Source organism: Pagrus major, chromosome 12 (genome assembly GCF_040436345.1).
Source record: "Pagrus major chromosome 12, Pma_NU_1.0".
Classification (NCBI taxonomy): Eukaryota; Metazoa; Chordata; class Actinopteri; order Spariformes; family Sparidae; genus Pagrus; species Pagrus major.
The window spans coordinates 3,018,642-3,041,341 of NC_133226.1; the positions used below are offsets into that span (position 1 = coordinate 3,018,642).

The 22,700-nt window shown below is 40.5% G+C and overlaps 1 protein-coding gene across 1 annotated transcript; it reads right to left on the reverse strand.

The window, feature by feature from the left end:
- Positions 1–529: 529 nt before the first annotated feature.
- lmnb1 (lamin B1) lies at positions 530–19,215 on the reverse strand. The gene is made up of 11 exons (XM_073478708.1): positions 18,670–19,215; positions 14,115–14,271; positions 13,734–13,859; positions 13,153–13,323; positions 11,305–11,430; positions 5,914–6,134; positions 5,583–5,811; positions 5,356–5,460; positions 3,575–3,694; positions 3,136–3,243; positions 530–1,660 (listed from the first exon to the last, which is right to left on the reverse strand). The coding sequence occupies exons 1-11, from the start codon at positions 19,029–19,031 to the stop codon at positions 1,619–1,621; spliced, it is 1,767 nt and encodes a 588-aa protein (XP_073334809.1). The 5' UTR covers positions 19,032–19,215; the 3' UTR covers positions 530–1,618.
- Positions 19,216–22,700: the final 3,485 nt, after the last annotated feature.

A 22,700-nucleotide genomic window follows, 5' to 3' on the forward strand; every position in this document is an offset into this window, starting at 1 on the left:
AACCTCTTTTGATTACGTTCTTTATGGCAGATTAGCTAAACCTATGTTGTTTAATTAGATTAATTACCATGCTTTGAAATAAACAAATTGTTGATTTTTTAAAGTTTGCTGTTAGCGTTGTTGTCGTTTTAGCCAACTTCCGGTCCATTTTGCAGCTAGGCCTTTCTTTACTTCAAGTATTTTTCATCGCTTGGTGTAGGCACCAGAACAGGAGGATCCTGCTCTCTACCTGCTCCCCAAGCAGAGGACCCACTCTTTATGGAATTGTCTGTCCTGGATAGAAAAGGGGATATTTAAGGTTAAGGTTAACCTTAAAATCAACAAAATAATTAAGGTTAGGACTTACACTTTGCATGGATATGTTACTTAAGAGTTACAAATGACAACAGCTGTCAATACAGGCTATTTTTGTCATACAAAATCATTATTTATATTGCTGGTTTCTTGATTGCTATGCTTTATTTAGATAGTTATTAAAGTATCAATTTATGACATAATACCAGTGGAAAGAAATAAAGTGAAATATAAGTACAAGAAAACAACATTTAATCATTCAACTATGAAGATTACAGCCATTGCATGCATAGTAACACACCAACACACAAGGTATCACTATCAAAAGTTAAGAATACAATCAACACTTCATAATAAGTGGTGCAATACTTCCTCAAAGTATGCAAAGTAAAACTTGTTTTCTGCATGACATCAGATTACAGCTCCGGTGTGGAGAAATATAACATTCCGATGTCACAAGTTTGTCGAAAAAATGGCATGTCCTTGTGAAAACTGATGCAGGCTACTGTCCTCAGCTCAGATCTTTCTTCATACTACCACAAGGAGTCACCAAAGCCACAGTTTCAAATCCTACACATCAGGGGCTTTAAGGTAACTCAACAATTCCACCCCTTATGTATACAATCATGCAATCATGGTTAATTTTTTTAAAGATAATAGAAGAATGCCACTGAACTGAGACATCGTCCAGACTGGTGGAAGGAGGCTATCTATTACATGACCTCCTGTTATTGTGGCACTTTTAGTGTACTTGTCCTTTCAATACTTATCTTTGCAAATTTTCTTTTTTAAATATAATACAGTAGGTTTTTAGCATATTGGAAAAGAAAACGCAATGACTTCCGCTAATCAGTAACATTCTGTGGCTTTTCTTGTAATTTAAAGACTAAAATTCACCAGTAACCATAATAATAATAATAATAATAATAAAATAATAATAAAACAAAATATAAAATAAAATAACACAATTGAATTCTATTTTAAAAATGACACAGCAGAACACACTGTTTTGTAAAGACAAAGCCTGTGCTTGGGTTGAGCTACATTTAGCAAGAAAAGGTTCTGGTTGTTATTGTACAGATACAAAATTTTGTTTAACAACCACGTTATTTTGGTTTTGATGATGAATATACATCTACAAAAAGCAGTTATGCACCCTTCTGAGAAATAAAAAGATAAAATAAATTCATACATTTTATTAAAATACACTACAAAAGATAGAAAAATAGTTCTACAGTTATAGTTGGCAGCTGACTGGCTGGGCTCAGAGGAGGAGGAGGTGGTGGTGGTGGTGGTGGTGGTGGCGGCTCCCTTGACACTGGATTCACATGATGGAGCAGCCTCTCTTGCCAGTGCGAGGGTCTCCCTGCACACAAACAGTAAAGATACCATTCAAAACATTGTTTGAGGCTTTAAAAGATATCCATAACCTGGCCTATGCAGTAAAACATAGTCTTAACATCTGAATCAACATTCAGTTTAATTCCCAACATGTTGGTATTCCTTTCAACCTCAAACCTTGTTTGCATTCTGGTCTCAGACTAAATCCAGCTGTGAAGTGAAAATGCAGGTCCTACCATTCATTTTAATGAAGGTAGTCTGTTTCGGCTGCGGCGGTGCTGGCTGTAGGCGAGGGGAAAAAAAAAAAAAACACAGCCAGCTGCAGCGAAAGAAGTTGAAACAGACTCAACTTTTTTTAGAAACACAGCCTGATGTCACAGCTGTCAACTAAAGATCTCATACAACAGTGTCAACTACCAAAACAGTGCACACTGATTCTAACCAGAATAGAAAGAAGTGGAAAGGCCCTGGTGCACTAAGCAAGAGGACACGAACATCAGAGTGTCTAGTCTAAGAAACAGAGGCCTCACAGGTCCTCAACAGGCAGCTTCATTAAATAGTACCCACAAAACACCAGTCTCAAAGTCAACAGTGAGGTGGGGACTCTAGAATATTGGTCTTCTAGGTAGAGGAGCAAAGAAAGAGCCATATCTGAGACTGACCGATGAAAGGAAAAGATTAAGATGGGCAAAAGAACGAGGAAGACTGGAAAAAAAGTGTTATGGACAGACATAACTTGTCTGACAAGTTTGAGGTGTTTGGATAACATCAAAGAAAATTTGTAAGACACAGAACAAATGATTGATGCTGGGGAGTGCTTGACACAATCTGTCAAGCATGGAGGAAATGTCATGGTCTGGGGTGCTTTGGTGCTGGTAAAGTGGGAGAGATTTAAAGGGTTAAAGTGGTCTTGAATAAGGAAGGCTATCACTCCATTTTGCAACACCATGCCGTACCCTGTGGCCTGCACTTGACTGAATACAACAGGATAATGACCCAAAGCACAGCTCCAAACTATGCAAGAATTATTCAGGGAACAAGCAGTCAGCTGGTATTCTGTCAGGCCAGCGCAGTCACCAGATCTCAACATTATTGAGCTGTTGTGGGAGCAGTTTGATCTCATAGTATAGTATGTGAGAAGTGCCTATCAAGTCAATCCAATCTGTAGGAGGTGCTTCAGGAAGCATGCAGTGATGTTTCTTCAGATGACCGCAACAAACTGACAGCTAGAATGACAAAGGTCTGAAGGGCTGTTAACTGCTGCAAATGGAGGGTTCTTTGATGAAAGCAAACTTGGAAGGACAAAATTATTTGAAGTAAAAATCATTATTTCTAACCTTGTTTATGTCTTGACTATATTTTCTATTCACTTAGCATGTCATTGTGAGTTTTCATGGAAAACCCCAGACTTTTGAGCAGTAGCAGTATGTATTTGTAAACATTTAATAGTCCGAGTTAGATTTGTCTGTACTGAGCTGATAGTGTGGCTAGTAGTCTCACCTGCTGGTGGAACAGATCTTCCTCAGTGGCCTCCACTCCACTGTCATCATCTTCCTCATCCTGCTCTTCTACTGCAGTCTTGTATGTAGTGGTTCTCTTTGCCACCTCCTGCACACACACACACACACACACACACACACACACACACACACACACAGTCCATCAAGAAAATAATAATAATAATGATAATAATAATAATAATAATAATAATAAACAGATTATTTTCTCCCTGACACACAACTGGCTGAAACACAGCTTGTCAGCTTTTTGGCCAGAAAAACAAACCTGAGATTTGGCAACATAACACATATGTGGGTATGGATGGCTCAGTGACAGTCAGGGATGAAGATTTTGTGTGTGTGTGTGTGTGTGTGTGTGTGTGTGTGTGTGTGTGTGTGTGTGTGTGTGTGTGTGTGTGTGTGTGCGCACGCGGTCTCACCTCTCCCTGAGGGTTGATCAGCACCACATGCACGTCCTCCCCTGAAGCCCAGGAGGACTGGTTCTTCCACAACAGGTCAGTTGGAGGTTTGGAGCTCACACCGGCATTGGACGCCCAAATCTGTACACAGTAAACATAGACACGACACAAGTTATTGTCATATTCAACACTGTATCCACATGTGAACCCCTCTCTTATAGAAGTGGTTTAATGTCCAGCTGAAATTAAATTGCAGGGTGTCGTTTCTGCCACCTTTTTAAAAAAAAAAAAAAAAACCTAAACCAAAACGGAGAATTTTAGATATTATGTTTTTAGTAGCCCCTTTTAGATAGAAAATGTGCCACATTTGCAGCCAGGTAAAGGCTGCAATCTGCCGCCTTGTCTATGTGAAATGGAGGTGTAATATTCCTCCTTTGCAAAAAAGCCGCCACTGGGGTAGGCGTAAACATGTGATGTGACGTGAAGCATGAAGTTGGGCGTGAACAGTGACGTAAAACAACTGCTTTTTCTCCTGGCGAAAGCCACGTCGGCTAAGCTCCTCGGCGACCTTTTCGTACAAAATACCACCTTTCCCCTGAAAGATGGTATTTTGTGCTGAACCATTCGCTGTGGTCCTTAATCTGTTAAAATACAATATTACATTTACAGCATTTAGCAGACACTTTGGTCCAAAGCGACTTACAGTAATTCATACATACATTCATGCACTGATGGGTACATGCAAGGTGCCGACCAGCACATCAGGAGCAGTTTGGGGTTCAGTATCTTGCCCAAGGACACTTTGACATGCAGACCAGGGGAAATCGAACCAGCTACCTTCCGATAACAAGACGCTGGCTCTGCCCCTGAGCCACAGCCGCCCTGAATGGCTTAGCATGTGCAGGACATTTGAAGTTACATCCAATTAAACCGCTTGACCATCGCAGATACAATATGAAACACAGCTGGAAAATGTTTATTTTAAAAAGTTAACAGCAATAATTATTGAATTAATCAATTTGAAAGCATGTGTGGATAACAAAATTAGGGGGTGTGCTCTGCTGTGTTATAAACGTTTTAAGTCCAGCAGTGAGAGCAGCCTCTCTGCTGCACTGTTAGATCCAGGAGGTCCATCGTTGTACAAGACACTGAGCAGAAGCAGAGTTTTTGAGGTAAAACAGACTGAGCAGAGTTATTTTGTTCACCACAGAGTTTAACTACGTTGTTCAATGCTGCAGTGTGTGTTGGTCAGCTGGTCCTGTGGATCTCTGCTCCACTCCAATAACATTAGTCTCTTTGTGACATTGTAAAAAGTGTTTGCAAGACGAACATGAAGTATGCAGCATGTTTGTAAAGGTAATTATCCAGTCATCAAATAAAAGAAATGCTTGCAACTGCTGCTTTTTGTGAAGATGAACTTCAAGACAACTCTAGCATGTGCACGCTGTAAATTATCTGGGTGCCGCACAACCCTCGCAGTTCAGTTCCGTCAACATCACGCTATTAATTAACATTTAGAATATACATTTTTGACATTTGTGAATAGGTTTTGAATAATAAGAGGCTCAGTCAAATAAAGATTTACAGGTGTGTCCATCTCCACACAAAAATTGTATTTTCATTGTTCCATTATGTACACCTGTTTCAGTCTCTTAGTTTACTGTTCCACTGTAGGGGGTTGGTTTGGGATTTCTTTGATTTGGAATTCTGTTGTACTGAAAAGAGGTTCCCAAATATGCTAAAATGTTACAGGTTCAGTAGAAAATGACTGAAATCAAAATTAAGTCAAGCTCATGCCCTACCGTGACTTTCTGGCCAACCTTCAGCACATATTTGGGTGTGAACTTGTAGGTGGCTGTAGAATTTCCAATCGTCTTAATCATCTCAAAACCCACCATGGCCTGGTCCTGAGACAGACACAATCAAAAAGGTTATATACTGGATCTCGAAATACAACATTTTCATCTGCAGCTCCACATAAACATTAAGTAACTCAAACTATTTAAAATCTAACAAACAAGGAGCTCACCTCATCTCCACTGTTGTGGAGACAGATGAACTTGCCGTCGGTGTCGATCTCGTCAATGCTGATGGGTCCTGTGGCCGAAGCAGAGTGAGCGATGGACACTGAGCTGCTGGCTTCCTGTTCCTCCACATCAACACGCTTTCTCTTTCCGTGAGTGGTCTGCACACTGCGGCTGCTAGACGAGGCTCGAGACACCGTGACACGAGATGAAGGACTGGGAGACAGCTTCAGTCTGGGGGAGGGGAACAACACAGTTAAATATCCAGATCCCTAAAAGCTAAGCGGGAATATAAATTTAACTCGTTAACATCATTGCAAGCTTCTGTATTGTCACCTTTCTTCTTCTCCCTCCAGGAGTTTGCGGTAGGCGTTGATCTCCATGTCCAGAGCCAGTTTAACATCCAGCAACTGTTCGTACTCATTCAGCTGTTGCTGCATCTTGGCCTGGATCTCAGCCAACTCGCGGTCTTTATCTGTCAGCATTTTGCGGCACATGTCTTTCTCTTTGGCCACTGCTGCCTCCAGCTCCATTATACGATCACGCCAACCACGAGTCTGGATATAAACAAGGAGATCAGAGTCTACGGTGGAAATGGCACACGTGTCAAACAATTTACCATGTTTAACTTGAAAAGCTTTGCGAACAGCTTTAATAAAATCATGGCTAGATTGAAAAATAAAACCAGTGTGAAGCATATCTGAAGAAGACACTGGGGGTGTTGTATTTGTTTGCTCAAGTTTTTCTTTAAATTTAATTTATGTGAAACATGTCGGCCAGTCACTGAAGCAAAAAATGTAAACATAAAAATTGGCTCCGGAGATGTGAAAATGATCCTGTGAAATAATACAAATAAATAATGGATCCAGAATACACACATGGTGGGTATCAGACACATGTAACATATATTCAAATTTCAACAAAGGCAATTTAGACATGAACATAAGTAAACGCAGAAGGGTTGTATGATATGTTGAAAAAAAACTGATTATTTTGACATATAAATTTATGATATGATTTATGAGTAGTTGGAATGATAATTTTCACATCACAGTTTTCTTTAATAATCAAAAGACTAGTAAATTCATGATGATGTGACATTTGTTACAACTTCTTTCCAACATAGTCATCTATATTCATACTTTAAATGTAACACTGTTGAAATTGAACATTAGGGCCCTCTCTTTCTCCCACCCCCTCAGTGAAAAATTACAGTGAAACTCGGGCTTTGTAAGGTTAGTAAAATAGAGTAACTTTAGAGATGTGCAGGACACCGTCTTTAATTTGAGTTGTAAAGCTAGCAGTAGCTGTCTGTTTGATATCAAGACACAAGATCTGGAAACGTGTGATTTAGTGGATTACATCGTTGGAATCTGTTCTATTTACAATGGACGATGAGCTGCTTAAGTAACGTAACGTTAACGTTAACAGAATGGTTTCTTTTCCTGCCTGCCTGGCTGTCTTCAGTGCTCTGTCCCTATCGTGGACAAGGGAATGGTGTTGGGTTATATATTCAAGAACAGATAAACTGAAAACGGGTCAGATGAGGGAGGTCTGGTTATGCGAGTCTAGATATGACTTGAATACCATACTTGTCTGCCTCCGGTAAAATCAGTTGTTGCAACGTTTAACGTTCCCTTGGACCTGCAATGATTTAACGTTAACTAATATTTTCTAACCCTAACGCCAGAATAATGCATGGAATGTATTTCATTGAGTGGAGAATTACTTTATGAAAAAATATCTCTGATGTAACATTAGTCTCTCTTAGTCTACACTGAAAAACATGACCTTAATTAAAGTCTGTCGTGCATGTATGGCTGCTGCATACGTAACGTTAACATACAGCAGTTACCTGTCTGTGTCAGCTTGTTTACTTTAGATTAAAAAGGAGAGGAAGAGTACGAGGATTTAGATATTTTTAGCAGAAGTCGCCCTCAAATGATGATGATTGTCTTAGCGTAAATGGTGACATACATGCAAAATGGTGATGTACTTCCCCGTGTTTTCAGTGGAGGCTATTCAGCCATTGGCAACTATCGGAGCCAAGTTCAGCCGATTCGGTGCCAATTTATCGGTCGACCTCTGAATTGAGCATCCTGAGAAAGCACTATGAAGTAGTACCATACTGGCCTGCCTTTAAGACATTTTTTCTTTCTGCATGTGATGTTTGGAAAAGTTTGGATGCTTGCAGACTGACATTAACTCTCTGTGAATGGTGGGAAAACAAAACAAAACAAAAAAATTTCATCAATTTCAATGAGAGCAGCCTGGCAACACAGCAAGAGTGGCAGCACGTGGTGCTCCAGCAAGAAAACAATGCAGGGCCATCTGGGAAGAATGTGCTCAGTTTTTTGCATCAACTCATCTTGAAACCATCCAGCAAGGGAACGTCTTGACAAATCAAATACATGCAAGCACAAAGTCCTGGTATATTACTTTGTAACATAAGTTTTATTTCTATTGTTTACCTTGCATTCATAGCGACAAACAGAACATATTTTCTGCTGTAATAACTTAACAGAATGTAAAAGTTCAAACTAGATATCCGACTGCTGGTAGAGGGAGGAGGGGCTGCTTTGTCTCAGCCAGCAGCAGTTCATAAGAATTTGCTAAATTTAAAGACGTGTCAAACTATGCAACACAGTTCAAATATATACAGACAGCTCTTGTTTTGGGTAGATCTGGTGTGCTGTGCAAAATATCCCTTCTCTATAAACACAGCTGTTCAACAAGAAGTACTGACTTTTACTAATGAAGGTTTTGCACTAACAGCAGAACGGGCATTAGTGGGAGAAGTTCCTCTGCTCTCCTCGACACAGACAGGACTGGGAGAGCCAACATAAAGTTAAAAAGCACTGATAAGCAGCTAATGTCTGAGCTAACGTTATGGTTTTTAAAAAAGTAGCTATAATTTAGCCCCAGGGCACTTTTAATACTGTGTTTTGGTCCAAGTTAACCCTTACAAAAGGAATTCAAAGGACAGTCTTCGCAGTCAACCAGAGTGAGGAAGGAGAATGAGGCAGATAAAATCAATGTCAAGAGTGTTGCTGTTGATTGGCAGATACTCGTGAGTCTTGAAATTACATTACCCATTTTGTCAGTCATCACTGCTTTGAAATATTTGTTTTGTATTTGGGTGAAGGCACTGGGAATAAATTTGGCACTATGATTGGCTGAGCTCTTCTTTTTCTTTTGGTTTTTGGCAGGCTATATGCTTGTTGGCATATTGCTCCTGCCTCTTCCTATTAAACATATACACCGATCAGGCATAATATTATGACCGCCTGCCTAATATTGTGAAGGTTCCCCTTGTGCAGCCAAAACAGCTCTGACCTGTCAAGACATGGACTTCAGACCTCTGAGGGTGTCCTGTGGTGTCTGGCACCAGGGCGTTTTATAGTGGATCCTCTGGGTCCTGTATGTTGGAGGGTGGGGCCTCCATGGACGTCACCAGCTTTTTGTGTACTTTAGAGTGACAAAATGTACCAGCGTACTTTGATGTCAAAGTGCGCACCTGCTACGCAAACTGTGCACATGCTGGCAGGTCTGCTAATCTCATAAAGTCAGTAGTTATGATTCATTTGAACTTTTCTGTTTGGGCCGGTACGACAGACCTATGTAAATGGAGTCAGTTTTAACTACAACAAACCTTTTTTGAAGAGGAAACACTGTGATACCTCCGCCTGAGATAATTTTATTTAAAAGGCAGGGCCGCTCGATATACTCAAAACGACTTACTGCTTAAAGAGTGCCATTACCCCCCCTCCTTGTGGAGGCGCTGAACAGACTGGTGACAGTCAGATGGACAGCTTGAAAACAGAGAGAGTCTGCTGAAGCTTTGACAGTCACTCCAAGTACACTCATGGTCATTTGTATAAGTTTCTGTGTGGTAACCATGTTGTAGCTGAGCTATGCCTTAGAGGCTGTGAGGCTCTCCATAGTCTGTCTGTCTGTTTGTAATCAAGTATCAGCACATACATAGGTGTAGCCCTGCTGTTTATTCTGTTAACCTCACCATTGTTACTCATCAGCTCTGAATATCTTGTTAAACCCTGAATATAGCACAGTTAATTACCAGCATGTCGTGTGTTTTGATTACTGCCAAAGAGAAGATCTTTAGATTAGCATGTCGCTGCCACTCTGTTGTCTCTTCCCAGCAAATGGCTCTACACACAACCTGAAGCTATAGTTGTTGTGATAATTATACAGACTAAGGTTATAGTTATTCATAAATATTGCGCATTATGACCATTTCCTGCTTTTCCCAATATTTTTTCTCTCCTTCAGTTACAGATATTGTGATATATTGTAGATTAATTCTTGTGATACATCGTTTAGCACACATATCGCCTTTGCTGTGATATATCTTCATTATGGAAAGAACATAATTAGGGGCTGGTGCTAGGGGTGGGCGATATGGGCAAAAAATAATATCTCGATATTTTTGGGGATTTTGGCGATAACAATAATCAGTCAATATCCTTTAAAATGTGATTGGAATTGTCTGAGTTAGGGCTTGTGTCCACCAAACGCGTTTTTAGCGAAAACGAAAATGATCTTTTTTCCCTCCGTCTTCCTCGGCATCGTTTCAAGAATATTTGCGTCGAGACCGATCCACTGAAAACTACTAAAAACGCTGTAAATTCCAGGCCTATAGGTGGCGCTTGAAATTCACCAAAAACGGAGAAGAAGAGACGGAGCATGCGCAAAAAGCTTGCGCACTGTAAACAAACAGACAATAGATGGAGAAACCGAACACAACAAGAAGAAGACGAAAATGGCTAGAGCAAGGAAACCAGAATCGTTTGTGTGGACCGATAATGAGGTCGAACTGCTGCTGCGACTCACACTCGACTACAAGGCGAGTAAGTTGCAAGAAACACGAACACAAGCATGTAGTCCGCCGTTGTTGTTGTTGTTGTTGTTGTTGTTATTATTATGAGACGTCGCGGTGTTCAGAGGTTGAAGGCAAGAGGTCGAGGGATGGGGCGAATCCTGCCATGCTGTCGAGAGCGTTGCTGCACCGTGTATTAAGTGGATGTGAGGAGTTTCCGCGTGCGTTTCAATATTTTTGGCAAAGTAATACTCGATAATGGAAATTTGTACATTGTCAAAACAACAATGACGATATTATCTCAAACGATATATATCGCCCACCCCTAGCTGGTGCGACACATCAACGTTATCGATTACATAAATGCCTCGATTTACGTAACATGCGGAGGATGTAAGCAGAACTTCTGCCATGCTCGAGCACTTGAAGCGGAAGCATCCTGGGGCGGCTGGATTCAAATCCGATGAATCCAGCCGCCCCAGGATGTGGTGCGGTGAAACACCACAGGTTGGTGCGACGGTGTGGGAGTCACTCCATGGTCTGTGCGTGTGATGTGTTGGGAACCCCCGCTGATCAGTTTGGCGAAAGACGAAGCTGCTTTGTTGTTGTGCTACTGGCATGCTGGTCCTTCTAGTGATATTTTGTCCACAACGATAATAAAATAAATAAATAAAAAATAATTGATAAAAAAATAATCGTTAGGCGTATCATATCATATCATATGAGTTCATGCATATCATATCGTTCATCATGCATTCACGCCCGTTCAGCATTGAGATAAATATGTTTGGCTTTGACCTTCACATGTTTTCATCAAACATGTATGCTCAGGAAACCTATTCTAATTCTGTTATAAAACAACAGCTTATTGAGTGAAGTAAAATGTCAACCTCCTTCTGCAGTCCTGACAGTTGGGCAGTAAGGCTCTCGATCCTCAGGGTGGACTCCTTAAGCTCCTCTCGGGCCATGTTGGCTGATGCTCCATTCATCTCAGAAAACCGACGCAGGTCCTCCAGCTAGAGACAAACAAAGAGATGGTTCTAGAGTCAGCAACATCAACACTGTGTCTTTCTCATCACACTCTAAAAGAGGAACTGAGCAGCGTCAGTCGCTTCCTGACACGCAGGAAGTTAGTAAAGAGCTGGTGGGTTTGCTTTCTTGCATGCATCACGTAGTTTCACTTGATTGTTAAAAACAACAACAGATCATAGATTTCTTGCATACTACATATGCAGACGATTTAACCTGTTTTGTCAAAATACTAAAGAAAGGATTGAAAGGTATTTTCACATTTAACTTAAAATGTATTATGTTGTCAGTACTACAAGTAGTTTGACCTACTATGTTTTCCTGATTTTCATTTTCTGCCAAATAATCATCTTTATCTTATTTTATATTTGTTATTTTTCATGTTCTGATGGATTACATACAAGCATATGGATTGCAAATGTGTGCTCCAAAAGGTGGTGTGTTTGCAAAAGTCCTCAAACTATCAATACAATGAGCAAAGGATAAAATACTGTGAAAAAAAACTGTATTGTAAGTCAAGACAGCAGAACAGAAAACTACCTTTTTAAAAGCAGTGCATGAAACTTTAAGGTCACACATGCAGTCATTTAGTGATAATATAACCAAAAATAAAATCTCCAAAATATTTTAAAAAGTCTACTGCTTCATATCTCGTCTGTCATTTACATGAGTTCCTATCATACCTTCTGCTAGCCCTTTCCTGTGTCAACATGCCTGTGCCCTCATACACAAAGTCAGCTCCATAAAGAAATGGGTTTCCCAGTTTGGTGTGGAAGAATTTGTTTGAGCCCCATCCAGTGTTTCCCCTAGGATGAATCGTAGCAGTGGAGGTGTCACACGTAAAAAAAAATGTTTGTACATTTGCAATGTGCGCTGTAACCTACTTAAGGCATGTGATGAGCCAGTCCAATATCAACTTTGTAGGGCACCAACATGAATGCCTGAGTTGGACACCAATATTAATGCTGCAACTCTGCTAACGAACAGTCCGTCACCCTGACCGCTAACTACGTTGTTCCTGCCACCACTGTTAGTTGTGTTAACAGTGATATACTCGGGAGGCAAATTATATTTCTCTTAAAGTTATAAGGCGGAGTCCTCTTCGTTTATAAGCCTTACTGCCAAGTGTGTGAAAGTGCAAAATAATAAATAAAGGCGTCCTCTGTAGATATGCTCCAATCGCAGGTGTGTTAATTAACCTAGATATGAAGCGTCCATAGTACAAAATCATATAGACCTATATACAAAATAGAAATAAAAAACAGCCCTCTCAACTCCTCCTTTCCCGTCTTCCCCTATCATCCTGCTCCTACTCTGCTCTACTCCTCTCCTCTAAGAAATATCAAAAATAAAAATTTCTAGATGCACATAGGGGAAACACTGGCCCCATCCAACACGTTTGAGATGAACTGGAACGCTGACTGTGATTCCAATGTCATCACCTAACATTTGTGTTGGGCCTCCTTAATCCAATATTGGCTGAATGGGAGCAAATCGCTGCAGCCAGCTTTAAACAATTGATTAAGTGTCTGTAATTTTGACAATATATATATGCACAAGCAGTCTTTCCACAACCAAACTCCTATCACAGCAAGTGCAGCCAGAAGATTTTTCTTTTAGTTAACACTTTCACATGGAATGGATTATAAAGGGAACGGACTGAATATGTACCGAGACAGTGTGCATGCAGACAATGTGTGAGTTCATACTTTGGTCAGGTAGGTGCTCTCCATGTTGTCTTTGTACATCTTGATCTGCTCCTCATTCTGAGCCCTCATGTCAGCCAGGGCCTCTGTCAGTTTATACTCATACTCCTGCTTCCGTCCAGAGTCCACCTCCACCAGTTGGGACTCGTACCGCTGCAAAGCCTCCTTCACTTCCTGTAGGTCAGCACACATTTCATTTTTTTAAGTATCTTGAACTGCTTTTGATTCCCCTTTTTTCAGCTTGTACATTCTTTTGTGTATCTCTTGGTTAACATTATTATCTAATGTGATGGCTGGAGAACCTGGAAACACACAACTGTATATACTTTGTGAACACACACATATTATATTATTTTTCATTGAATTTCTGTGACAAAGACAGTGGAGAATGATCAAAGCAGTGTACACCACCCTGCAACAGCAGGATTTGAGGGATTCCCTGCCACAATTCAGTCTAGAGAGAAATCTGCCAGACAGTCCGTGTAGACATACAACCATTCTCCATTATTACCATTGAGCCATGCATATGTATATCAGTGCCAGAGTCTCAGCTACTCAGACTTAATAAGACTTCAAATTCTCACCTCCTGGTGCATGTTCTTACGGAATTCCATATCCTCAGTCAGACTCTGGCAGCGGTTTTCCAAGTCTACACGAAGGAGCATCTCATCAGCAAGGTGCTTCTTGGCCTGAGCAAGACCTGTATCCAGCTGACAACACACAAACACAACAGGCAGGGCTTTAAAAAAATGTCTAAATGAGCAGAAAAGTGTTATCAGTTTTCATCCAAACAAAAAAATAGGAATAGATTCAAAATAAAAATCAGATAATATTCACTTATATACTGTACGTTTGTTTTGAGGCACCATTGATCTCTTTGCATCACTCAACTAATGTTCAATGGAACAGGTTCTTAGAAAAGAAAATATTTCAAGCCTCAATTTCATGTTGCTGCAGTGTCCTACCTCCTGCAGTTGTTCTTGCAGGTCGGCCAGTGTGGCCTCCAGGCTTCTTTTCTCAGACAGCGCTGTAGCCAGCATGGCGTCCTTCGAGTTCAGCTGAGCCTCCAAGTCCTTCAGCCTTGCCTGGGCTCCGGCTGCTTCAGAATCCTTCTTGTTGTAGCTGAAAGGTAGAGGACAAGGCATGGTGAGTGCATGTGGATGATAGCGTGTGATGTCGGCGACTGCAGGTCAGCGTGAATACCTGAAGATTACAGACAAGGATGCGTGTTGCTCCTGAATATCCTCATACAGGTCTGACACATGTTGGACCTAAATCCAAACCTGATGAAGCAGGCAGAGTGACACAGGAGTGGGTGTTCAATGACTACACTATAGTGCAGTATCATTAATAGCAGAGAACAGGGTGACTATGCTTCTGTGTGTTTAAAAAAGCATAATGAACATTCATGTTGACAGTTTGACCACATTTGTCATGACTAGGGTTGCAACGACATGAGATTTTAACAGTATGAACCATCTCAGAAAATATTACAGTTTCACTAGACGTGGTATTACACAATTATTATTATTATCATTATTATTATCATCATCATCATCATCATCATCATCATCATCAGCAGTTATAATGACCCTTATAGGAATAAAAATACAAAAGGTTAATAAGGTTAACAAGTAAATGTACACAGTGTGGTAATGGTCAATTTTCATAGCACAGTATACTAGGGGTGGGCCGTGTCCTGGTGTGGTCACCATTGTCATATTTGGCCACAACATGGACTTTGCAATATAGTCAGTGTTTTAACGTATCAGTATTAATAATAGAGGTGTCACGATTCTCCAAATCCTCGATTCCATTTGATTTTCAATTTTAAAAGTTCATTATTTGGTTCGATTCTCAATCTTTTTTTTTTTGTTTTTTTCCCTCTCAACACAGATGGCTATGCCATTTTTAGACTAGTCTCATCCATGATAACTCATTTCATTTTTAAATTCATATTTCAAATGATGGTCTATATGGTGTCATGAGGGATATAATCTCCATTATTCGTTTGCAATGTACCACACTAAGGCCTTATTGTCAAATTGAAATAATTCATTAACAATATAAATCTAACAATAACTTGTTTCACCAGTCAATTGGAAACTAACTAAATAAAAGAAGAGAAGTCATAGAGGGTAGCTGCCATCTAGTGGCTCGTTTTTGTAACTGCAGTGTGCACTCTTCACAGCAGATGTCATTCAAGTTCACAACAAAATATCCAATATGTGGCGACACACATACATACATTTATACACACACACATTCAGCTTTAAGCCTCAACTGCATACTTTCTAAATGTTATCAAGCATAAACGAGTAGAGGAAATAATAGACAGTCCAGTGACAGTGTTTATGTTCCTGACAGCAGAGGAACAACACGATGCACACTTCTTCCCCCTGAAGATGGAAGTAGAGCTTGTCCTCCAGCGTTGCCTGTTTAAACTACTGACACATACTACCACCAGCTGCTGCTTTGCCTGTAGCTTCCCTTGTCTGCACTACCTGTGGCCACAGTTGCTCACATTAGATTTTCCCATTTTGATTATTCCAAATAATTGTCTTTAAATTACTACTTTGAAGAATATTGACAAATATAGATAAGAGCCACATATTTCACTCTCGCAACACGTTGCACATCTGTTTCCCAGCTCTGAGCCTGTTGTTAAGTCAACAGTGTTACTGTTTCAATGGGTTTGTGAGTAAAGCAGTTGTTGGAGGAGCTCTGTTGGGACAGAGGCCAATGAGTTTCTCATGGTGGGCCTCAGGGTTACGATGAGCGGGTGGGACTGCCGCTAAAGTGGACAAACTATGCATGGAATGTACTGTGGTATGTCTGCTTTCTCACATTTTACTGAGAAACATTAGCTGGGAGGCACAACCACTGGCCAGAGAGGCTCATTCTCAATAACACCCTGGGCTATGAGCTAACTTCTGGCACCACTGGTAGAACCGGTGTTCCCAGCTTTCTCGGTTGGTTGAACCAGCAAATGATTTGGTCACACTACAGACCATAATTGTCAGCATGATCGCCTATGACCTGTGACTGTACCGGTCAAGGTTACACATATGCCACCCAGTCACCCCCACCGGGAGCACCAGCCCATACTGCAAGAAAGAACTTGTTTCATTTCAGGTCAGTGTGTGAGTCTTTATAGCGTTTTGCTGTCATTGTCAGTCGCACTTTGTAACGCCTTTCTCCTCTCCTCTGCTGCCTGTGTGTTTCACTGCATGAGTGAAACGCAGCAGAAAGTTGAAACAGAATTAACTTTGGAGAAACGCAACCTCACATCATACTGTGGTGGCCAATCAGTTTAGCATGAATGACCAAAAACACAATGGACTGTACATGTTTCACATGTAGTCACTCAATTTGGCTTTGTGCACCAGCTTTGTGCACCAGTTAAAAACAACATGCCGATGCAGACGATCAACGTATAACAGCATACTACATTGCAAATATTTCTATGGCAAAGGCATGGCCCGCAGATCAGACACAGAGTAGGACAGGTCAGTTGTGGTTATATTGGCAGCATGGCTAAATGCTACAGAGGGAACAATGGACAATTCTCTGCGTAATGTTATGTTTCACTTGAAATCAATAAGTTTAGTCTTGTGTACCAGTTTAAAACCAACTGTAATAATAATTGCCTCACATCCTGGTTGTTTATTATTATTTTTATCCTGTTAATGTGGACAAACAATCACTCGTAGGACCAGCATGCCAGTACAAGACCAAAAAAGCAGCTTCTCCTCTGCTGTTTAATGACAGTTGGCAAACTACTTTTAGGAGCATTACTGCCACCTTCTGGATTAGCAGTTGTTAGAGTTCACACAAACGGGCATGAAATGAAACTCCCACACTGAATTAAGATGTGGTCTAATTGTTTTTGCAGTACTCGTTTTTGATTACATCACTGCTATGCGCTTTATTGTTTTGTGTGCTTTGCTTTGTAGAAACTGTATCCACATGGTGGCGCAAAATGGTGGACTTCGTGGAAGAGGACCTGCTTCCTCTGAACATATAAAAAGCTCATTCTAACATAACGAAAACACAATGATTCTTAGTTTCAGGTTATTGTATAATTAAAACATCATATCATATTCCATTTTTGCTAATATTACTTTTCATTTCTGCCCCAAACCCTATACTTAAGCGTTGAAATTTTAAATAAACTAGACTAATGGGTCATGTCAACTGGCCAGCTGTCACTACCACCTGTTTTACTGTCAGAGAGCTTGACACAGTACTTGCTCTGTTCAACAACGTACAACAGCTCCACACCTCACTGCTCAGGCTGATCAGCACTTGTGTGTAGTACATGTGCATCTGGGATGGAGTTTACTCTGTATAGAGTGCTTATGCTACATTTATTTAGCAATGACTGTGGAGCTCTACAACCATATGACCATTCTGTGGGATTTTAGATGTTGGGGAAATCAAAGTTGTTTTCAGCTAGTTTGGTTTCACACCCAGTTAACAAAACAAAAACAAAAATTCGAAGAAAGAAAAAGAAAACACAGCAGCTGTCGGTGTCAATTTGAGCTGTCTCAACACCCCACTGCTTTGTGTTTATCATGGTAAAACACAGTAACATTTGTCTAAAAACATTTTAAACAAGTAATTGCACACTTGATCGCTTAATAAGCATCATATTTCTGAAAAGGCATTGAATCCCCAAACTTCCGAGAATAAATACTCCACATGGTCAATTCATGCACTTAACATCAACAGCTGTGAGTAACAGTTGCTGCCGCCTAGTTCCCTCAGATATATGAGAATAAACACAAACAGTCATGTTTCACGTGTGTGGGTGTTATGTAAACAAAAAGACTACAAACCCAAATTTCAATAAATACTATTTGGATATTATAATGATGTCACTAACATATATTTTCTCTTCCAGATGTAATTCTGTGTACAATTTAAATCACAGCAAGAAACACAATACTCCAGTAACTATTTCTGCCATTTTCCCAACGAACTATCAAAATCAGTTAGACCATGAACGCATCATGTCACCTTCACTGACCGCTTAACGTTACTCCTGCGTTGTCTGCCAGTGTAATAAAGCCACAGTTAAATCACTCACATTAATTAGCGTTTCTTTTCAAACGATAAGATTATTTATTCAGCAATATACATTTTTTTGAGTTTACATTTTAAAGGCCGATTTCACTGACACTCTTTCAGCAGCACAGACAATGGTGGGCGGTAACAGCCACTGTCAATCAATTCAAAATATAGTTAATTATTGTTCCCTTTTTTAAAGTGTGTGTAGATTGTAATTTGTGCAGTGTTTAAACGAACTAAGACAGTGAAATCCAAAAGAAAGTTTTTTAATGGCCCGGTTTAAGTGACGCTTTCACCAGACAAGAAAACGTAACCCTAAACGGACCTGCGTGCGTAATGTTGCAAAAATGGCTCGAAAATCAAAGTCAGCACAAAGTCTACAGCTAATCGTCCAGAGTTCATGGTCGTATTAGACTGCGTTACACGATTTAACTCTTAAAAGCTTACTTCTGTTGGAGCTGATCATGGTCGGATCTGATCTTTCCCAGCTCAATCTGCAGCCAGGCCCGCTCCTTTGAGGAATCATCCAAACACCTTCTGGCATCGGCTAGCTCAGTCTCATACAGGGCTTTCAGTCCGGTTACCTCCCGGCTCCTCACTTCTTCTTTCTCGTTAATTTGCAGGTGTAGTACGTCGTTTTCAGACTCTAAACTGCGGACTTTATCGATGTAAACGGCCAGGCGGTCGTTGAGGTCCCTGAGCTGTTGTTTCTCCTGCAGCCTGGATATCCTGGTCGGGCTCAACGGTGTGTCGCCGCCGCCGCCGCACGTGCTTCTTTGGCCGGTCGGAGTTGCAGTCGCGGTCGCCATTGTGGGAGAGTAGCTAAATAACCCTTATGAAAGAGAGTAAACACACCAAACCCAGATACCGCTTCCGCAGATCTAACGACGGGGAGTAAAGTGCTCAACAAGAACCAGCACCACTTAAAACTATGCTGGAAGTATATCCTGTCGTTCCCTAACCGAATGAAAGAGGGGGTTGGCTTCCTAATATGGCGGCTCATTGAAAAACTGTACGTTGTCTACCAATAGCCAATAGCGTAGCTCGATGCTGTGCGTTCTTTCAAATTCCACTTTTGGTTACACTTGTGAGCTCAACCAACGTACGCCCGGGCAGGCGGAGTCGATTTCCATCCCGCTATCTACAGCTGGGATTCATCGGCTTGGTTCATTTGTTGAAGCTGAGCGTCCCGGCGTAAAATACAAGCGCTCCCTGACTTTCAGATAACGACTGAGCGTAGAAGCATTTCATTGTATCACATCCGATCATATCTGCTGTGTGGGCTGGAAACAGGGAGCAGGGAGGGGGGGAAAAGATGAAGACATTTGGTCACTATGGACCTTCCTCACATATTTCAAGAAAATCAATAGCACAAAAATAATGACATTGACCAAATTACTTATTCAATTTACAAATAAATAGTTCTTATTTTGTACTGTTGTCCTGTTCTCTCTGAGGAATTCGTGCAGAGCTGAAAAAACAAATAAGGGGTACAGAAAAATATATAATAACCTGCATCCTGTTCCTGTATTGTGGTGATTGTTACGTGTACTGCTCTACCTGCCTCTGTTATTGCTCCTCAGGGAAAATTAAAGTGAACTGAATTGAGTAAGGACCTTTTTCTTTGTTTTGAAGGCGACAAGATGGACGTTTCTTAAATTGGTTTTAATCAAGAGGGGATTTCCTCAAGAAGAAATGGGCTGACTGAACTAAGTGGGGGGAACTTTTCAATATTAAACCCTAATTATATTTGTTAAAAACAAGAAGGCTGTGAAAATGTAATAGCATTGTTTAAACAGTGTATTCACAAGGTGATGTGTATTATTTTAATTTACTTTTGTCTTATTTATTCTGTTAGTATTTCTTTTCTGATAGTCTATGGCATTATCCTTGGTATGACCATTTTGTTTGTTCACAAATGTTTGTACTTAAAATGCCAGTGAATTTTTAGGTCCTTACATAATAATAATAATGATAATAATAATGCATTTTTTTTAAAAGGCACCTTTCATGACACTCAAGGTCACCATAGAACATGTAAGACAAAAAAAATAAGTTATAGCACAAGTTATAGCCCTGGGCTTTTTTTCATATTAATATTAGAAATGTTTGTACAATAGGTAATTGAAGACCATGCAAAACCATTCTGGGAAAAATTGATTATATAAAGGGGTCTGACAGTTGAAAAAGATATTATTCATTACTTCAGTACATACCAAAATTTAGCAGGCTGCAGATACATCACCCCTCAGTGGTCAACCTGGCATGGACGGTCCATAGCAAGACAGTCAACACAGAGCCATTTAGGCATGTGTCAGTCCTTTCTTTAAAAGGGAGTGGCCCCAACACTGCAAGCCATTGACATGAAGACATTAGTCAACACTGATGTGGTAACACGGCAAAATTCAACTTATTATTGTGCGTTCAAAGTGTTAATACACTAAATTATTACCTATTCTATACTTTTCTACAGATTTAAAGGTCTTCTGTGATAACACACATGAAAACTCAACATTTTTTAAGTGTAACATGTCTGGTAATAGCTCCTACACCTAAATTTATGTGGTGAGATCAGTTTTTCAGATTCACCCCCCTCAGATCCATAGCTATAGCTTTGATATTGTCAGGAAAGCAACCTTTTAAACAGAGATCCACAGTACAGATGTTCCATAATGTCTCTATTCAAACTTGAAAGCAAAGTAACATTCAGGATGTAATGCTCATGCAATTTGATACTCATCATTTGTGGGAGAGAGCTCTGAAGTTTCTCTCTTTTCTCTAAGCTTGCAGCACGGCTGGATAACAGCAGTTAGTTGAGAAATAATCACATCAGGGATGAAGAATGTCTTCAGTTCTCTCACAGACTGCATCACTGGTGGATTTTAAAGTAATTTTGAAGCTGAATGACTGTTTATCTCCTTGATTGACGACCAACATCAGTGCTGCGAGGCCCACTCCCTCTCCTCACCTATATAATCAACACTGGAGTTTTCCTTAAAAAATGTTCTCATCAGTTTTTATCATTGGTTGTGAATACTGAGTCATCACTCACAACATATGTTCTTCAACATTTTTTTTCTGCCACTTTCTTTGGCACTGAACTCCTTCTACATTTTTCAAAGTAGAAACTCCATGCAAACATCAAAATACTGAGTTCAGTTAGGAGATGATTGCAGTTTGCATGCTTATTTCTCATTGATATCTTTCATACTAGTCATACTCAATACTTTCATTTCTGTGAAAAAAATCCCAAATGAATGGCTGAACGTTAAAAGTGGCTGAATGTTAAAAATTCCCACATTTTCACACTTTTTCAAGTATTTTCAAAACAGAGTTTTGAGTCGTTATGGCCACTTGTGGGTCATTGACCCAACCAGCCTTCATGTGGGGTGTTAGGGCTAGGTGAGCCCAGGTGTGAGTGGTTGTTAAGCTGTCTGGGGAGGGAACTCAGTACATTGTAGATGGGTGTTAAGTAGTGTCTTAGGCCACCTCCTCTGTTCAAAGACGGTCAATCCAGTTTGACATAGATGGATTCCTTTCCTCCTCTATCAAACCATCTGTCTGGCCAAGATGTTGACATTGTTGTCCTCATATCAAATCATTCCTTTGAAGACATCTTGGCCAGAGAAGACAGATGGTTTGGAAGAGGAGGAAAGGAATCCATCTATGTCAAACTGGATTGACCGTCTGTGAACAGAGGAGGTGGCCTACGACATTACTTATCACCCACCTACAATGCTGTACTGAGTTCTCTCCCCAGACAGCTTAACAACCATTCACACCTGGGCTCACCTAGCCCTAACAACCCACATGAAGACCGGTTGAGTCAACGACTCACAAGTGGCCCTAACACTCTGAAACTCAGAGTTCACACGTGTCCTTAACAACACTCTAAGGACACTCCCACACAGAATTTAAAAGCCTGCAACTCCCCTCCAGTTAGTTAGAACTGAAGAAGCCTCTTGGATGAGAGGTGAAACGTCTTCAAGAAGCTGAAACAAGTCCAGTTGCCTACGATACAGCTCTTAGATTTAATTTTAAATCAGCATGTAAAGCAGTTAATCAGACTGTCTTGTAAAAGTATCTCAAATTTGTGCTTGAATATGCTGCTTGAGTAAATGTACCTAGCTACATTGTACCACTGAAAGCACCTGAACTGCTTCTAAAAGGACTGTATGATAATGTTTTGTCAACTGCTGTTACCAAGGAACTCTGCCTTGATTTTAATCTCAGCTACACACCTGCATAGTTTCATGAGCGTATCTTGCATGGTTGTGACAGGTTGAGACAGACAGATGGACAGGCAGGGTGAAAAAAAAACAGCTGCAGTAGAGTGGATGGGAAAGATTGGAACTGATTTTGATCTCAACTGCACACCTATAAAGTGTATCTTGCGCTAATGTGAATCATTGTGACACTACCACGCTGACAAGAATCTGTAGACACACGGAACACCATAAACACCTTCATCTGTCCAT

Excerpts from the sequence above, each read along its gene's own strand:
- lmnb1 (XM_073478708.1), bottom strand. The coding sequence starts at position 19,031 with ATGGCGACCGCGACTGCAACTCCGACCGGCCAAAGAAGCACGTGCGGC. Across the intron at positions 14,272-18,669 it reads CATGATCAGCTCCAACAGAA|CTACAACAAGAAGGATTCTG; the intron begins GTAAGCTTTTAA and ends TCTACCTTTCAG. Across the intron at positions 5,461-5,582 it reads TCCACAACAGTGGAGATGAG|GACCAGGCCATGGTGGGTTT; the intron begins GTGAGCTCCTTG and ends TGTCTGTCTCAG.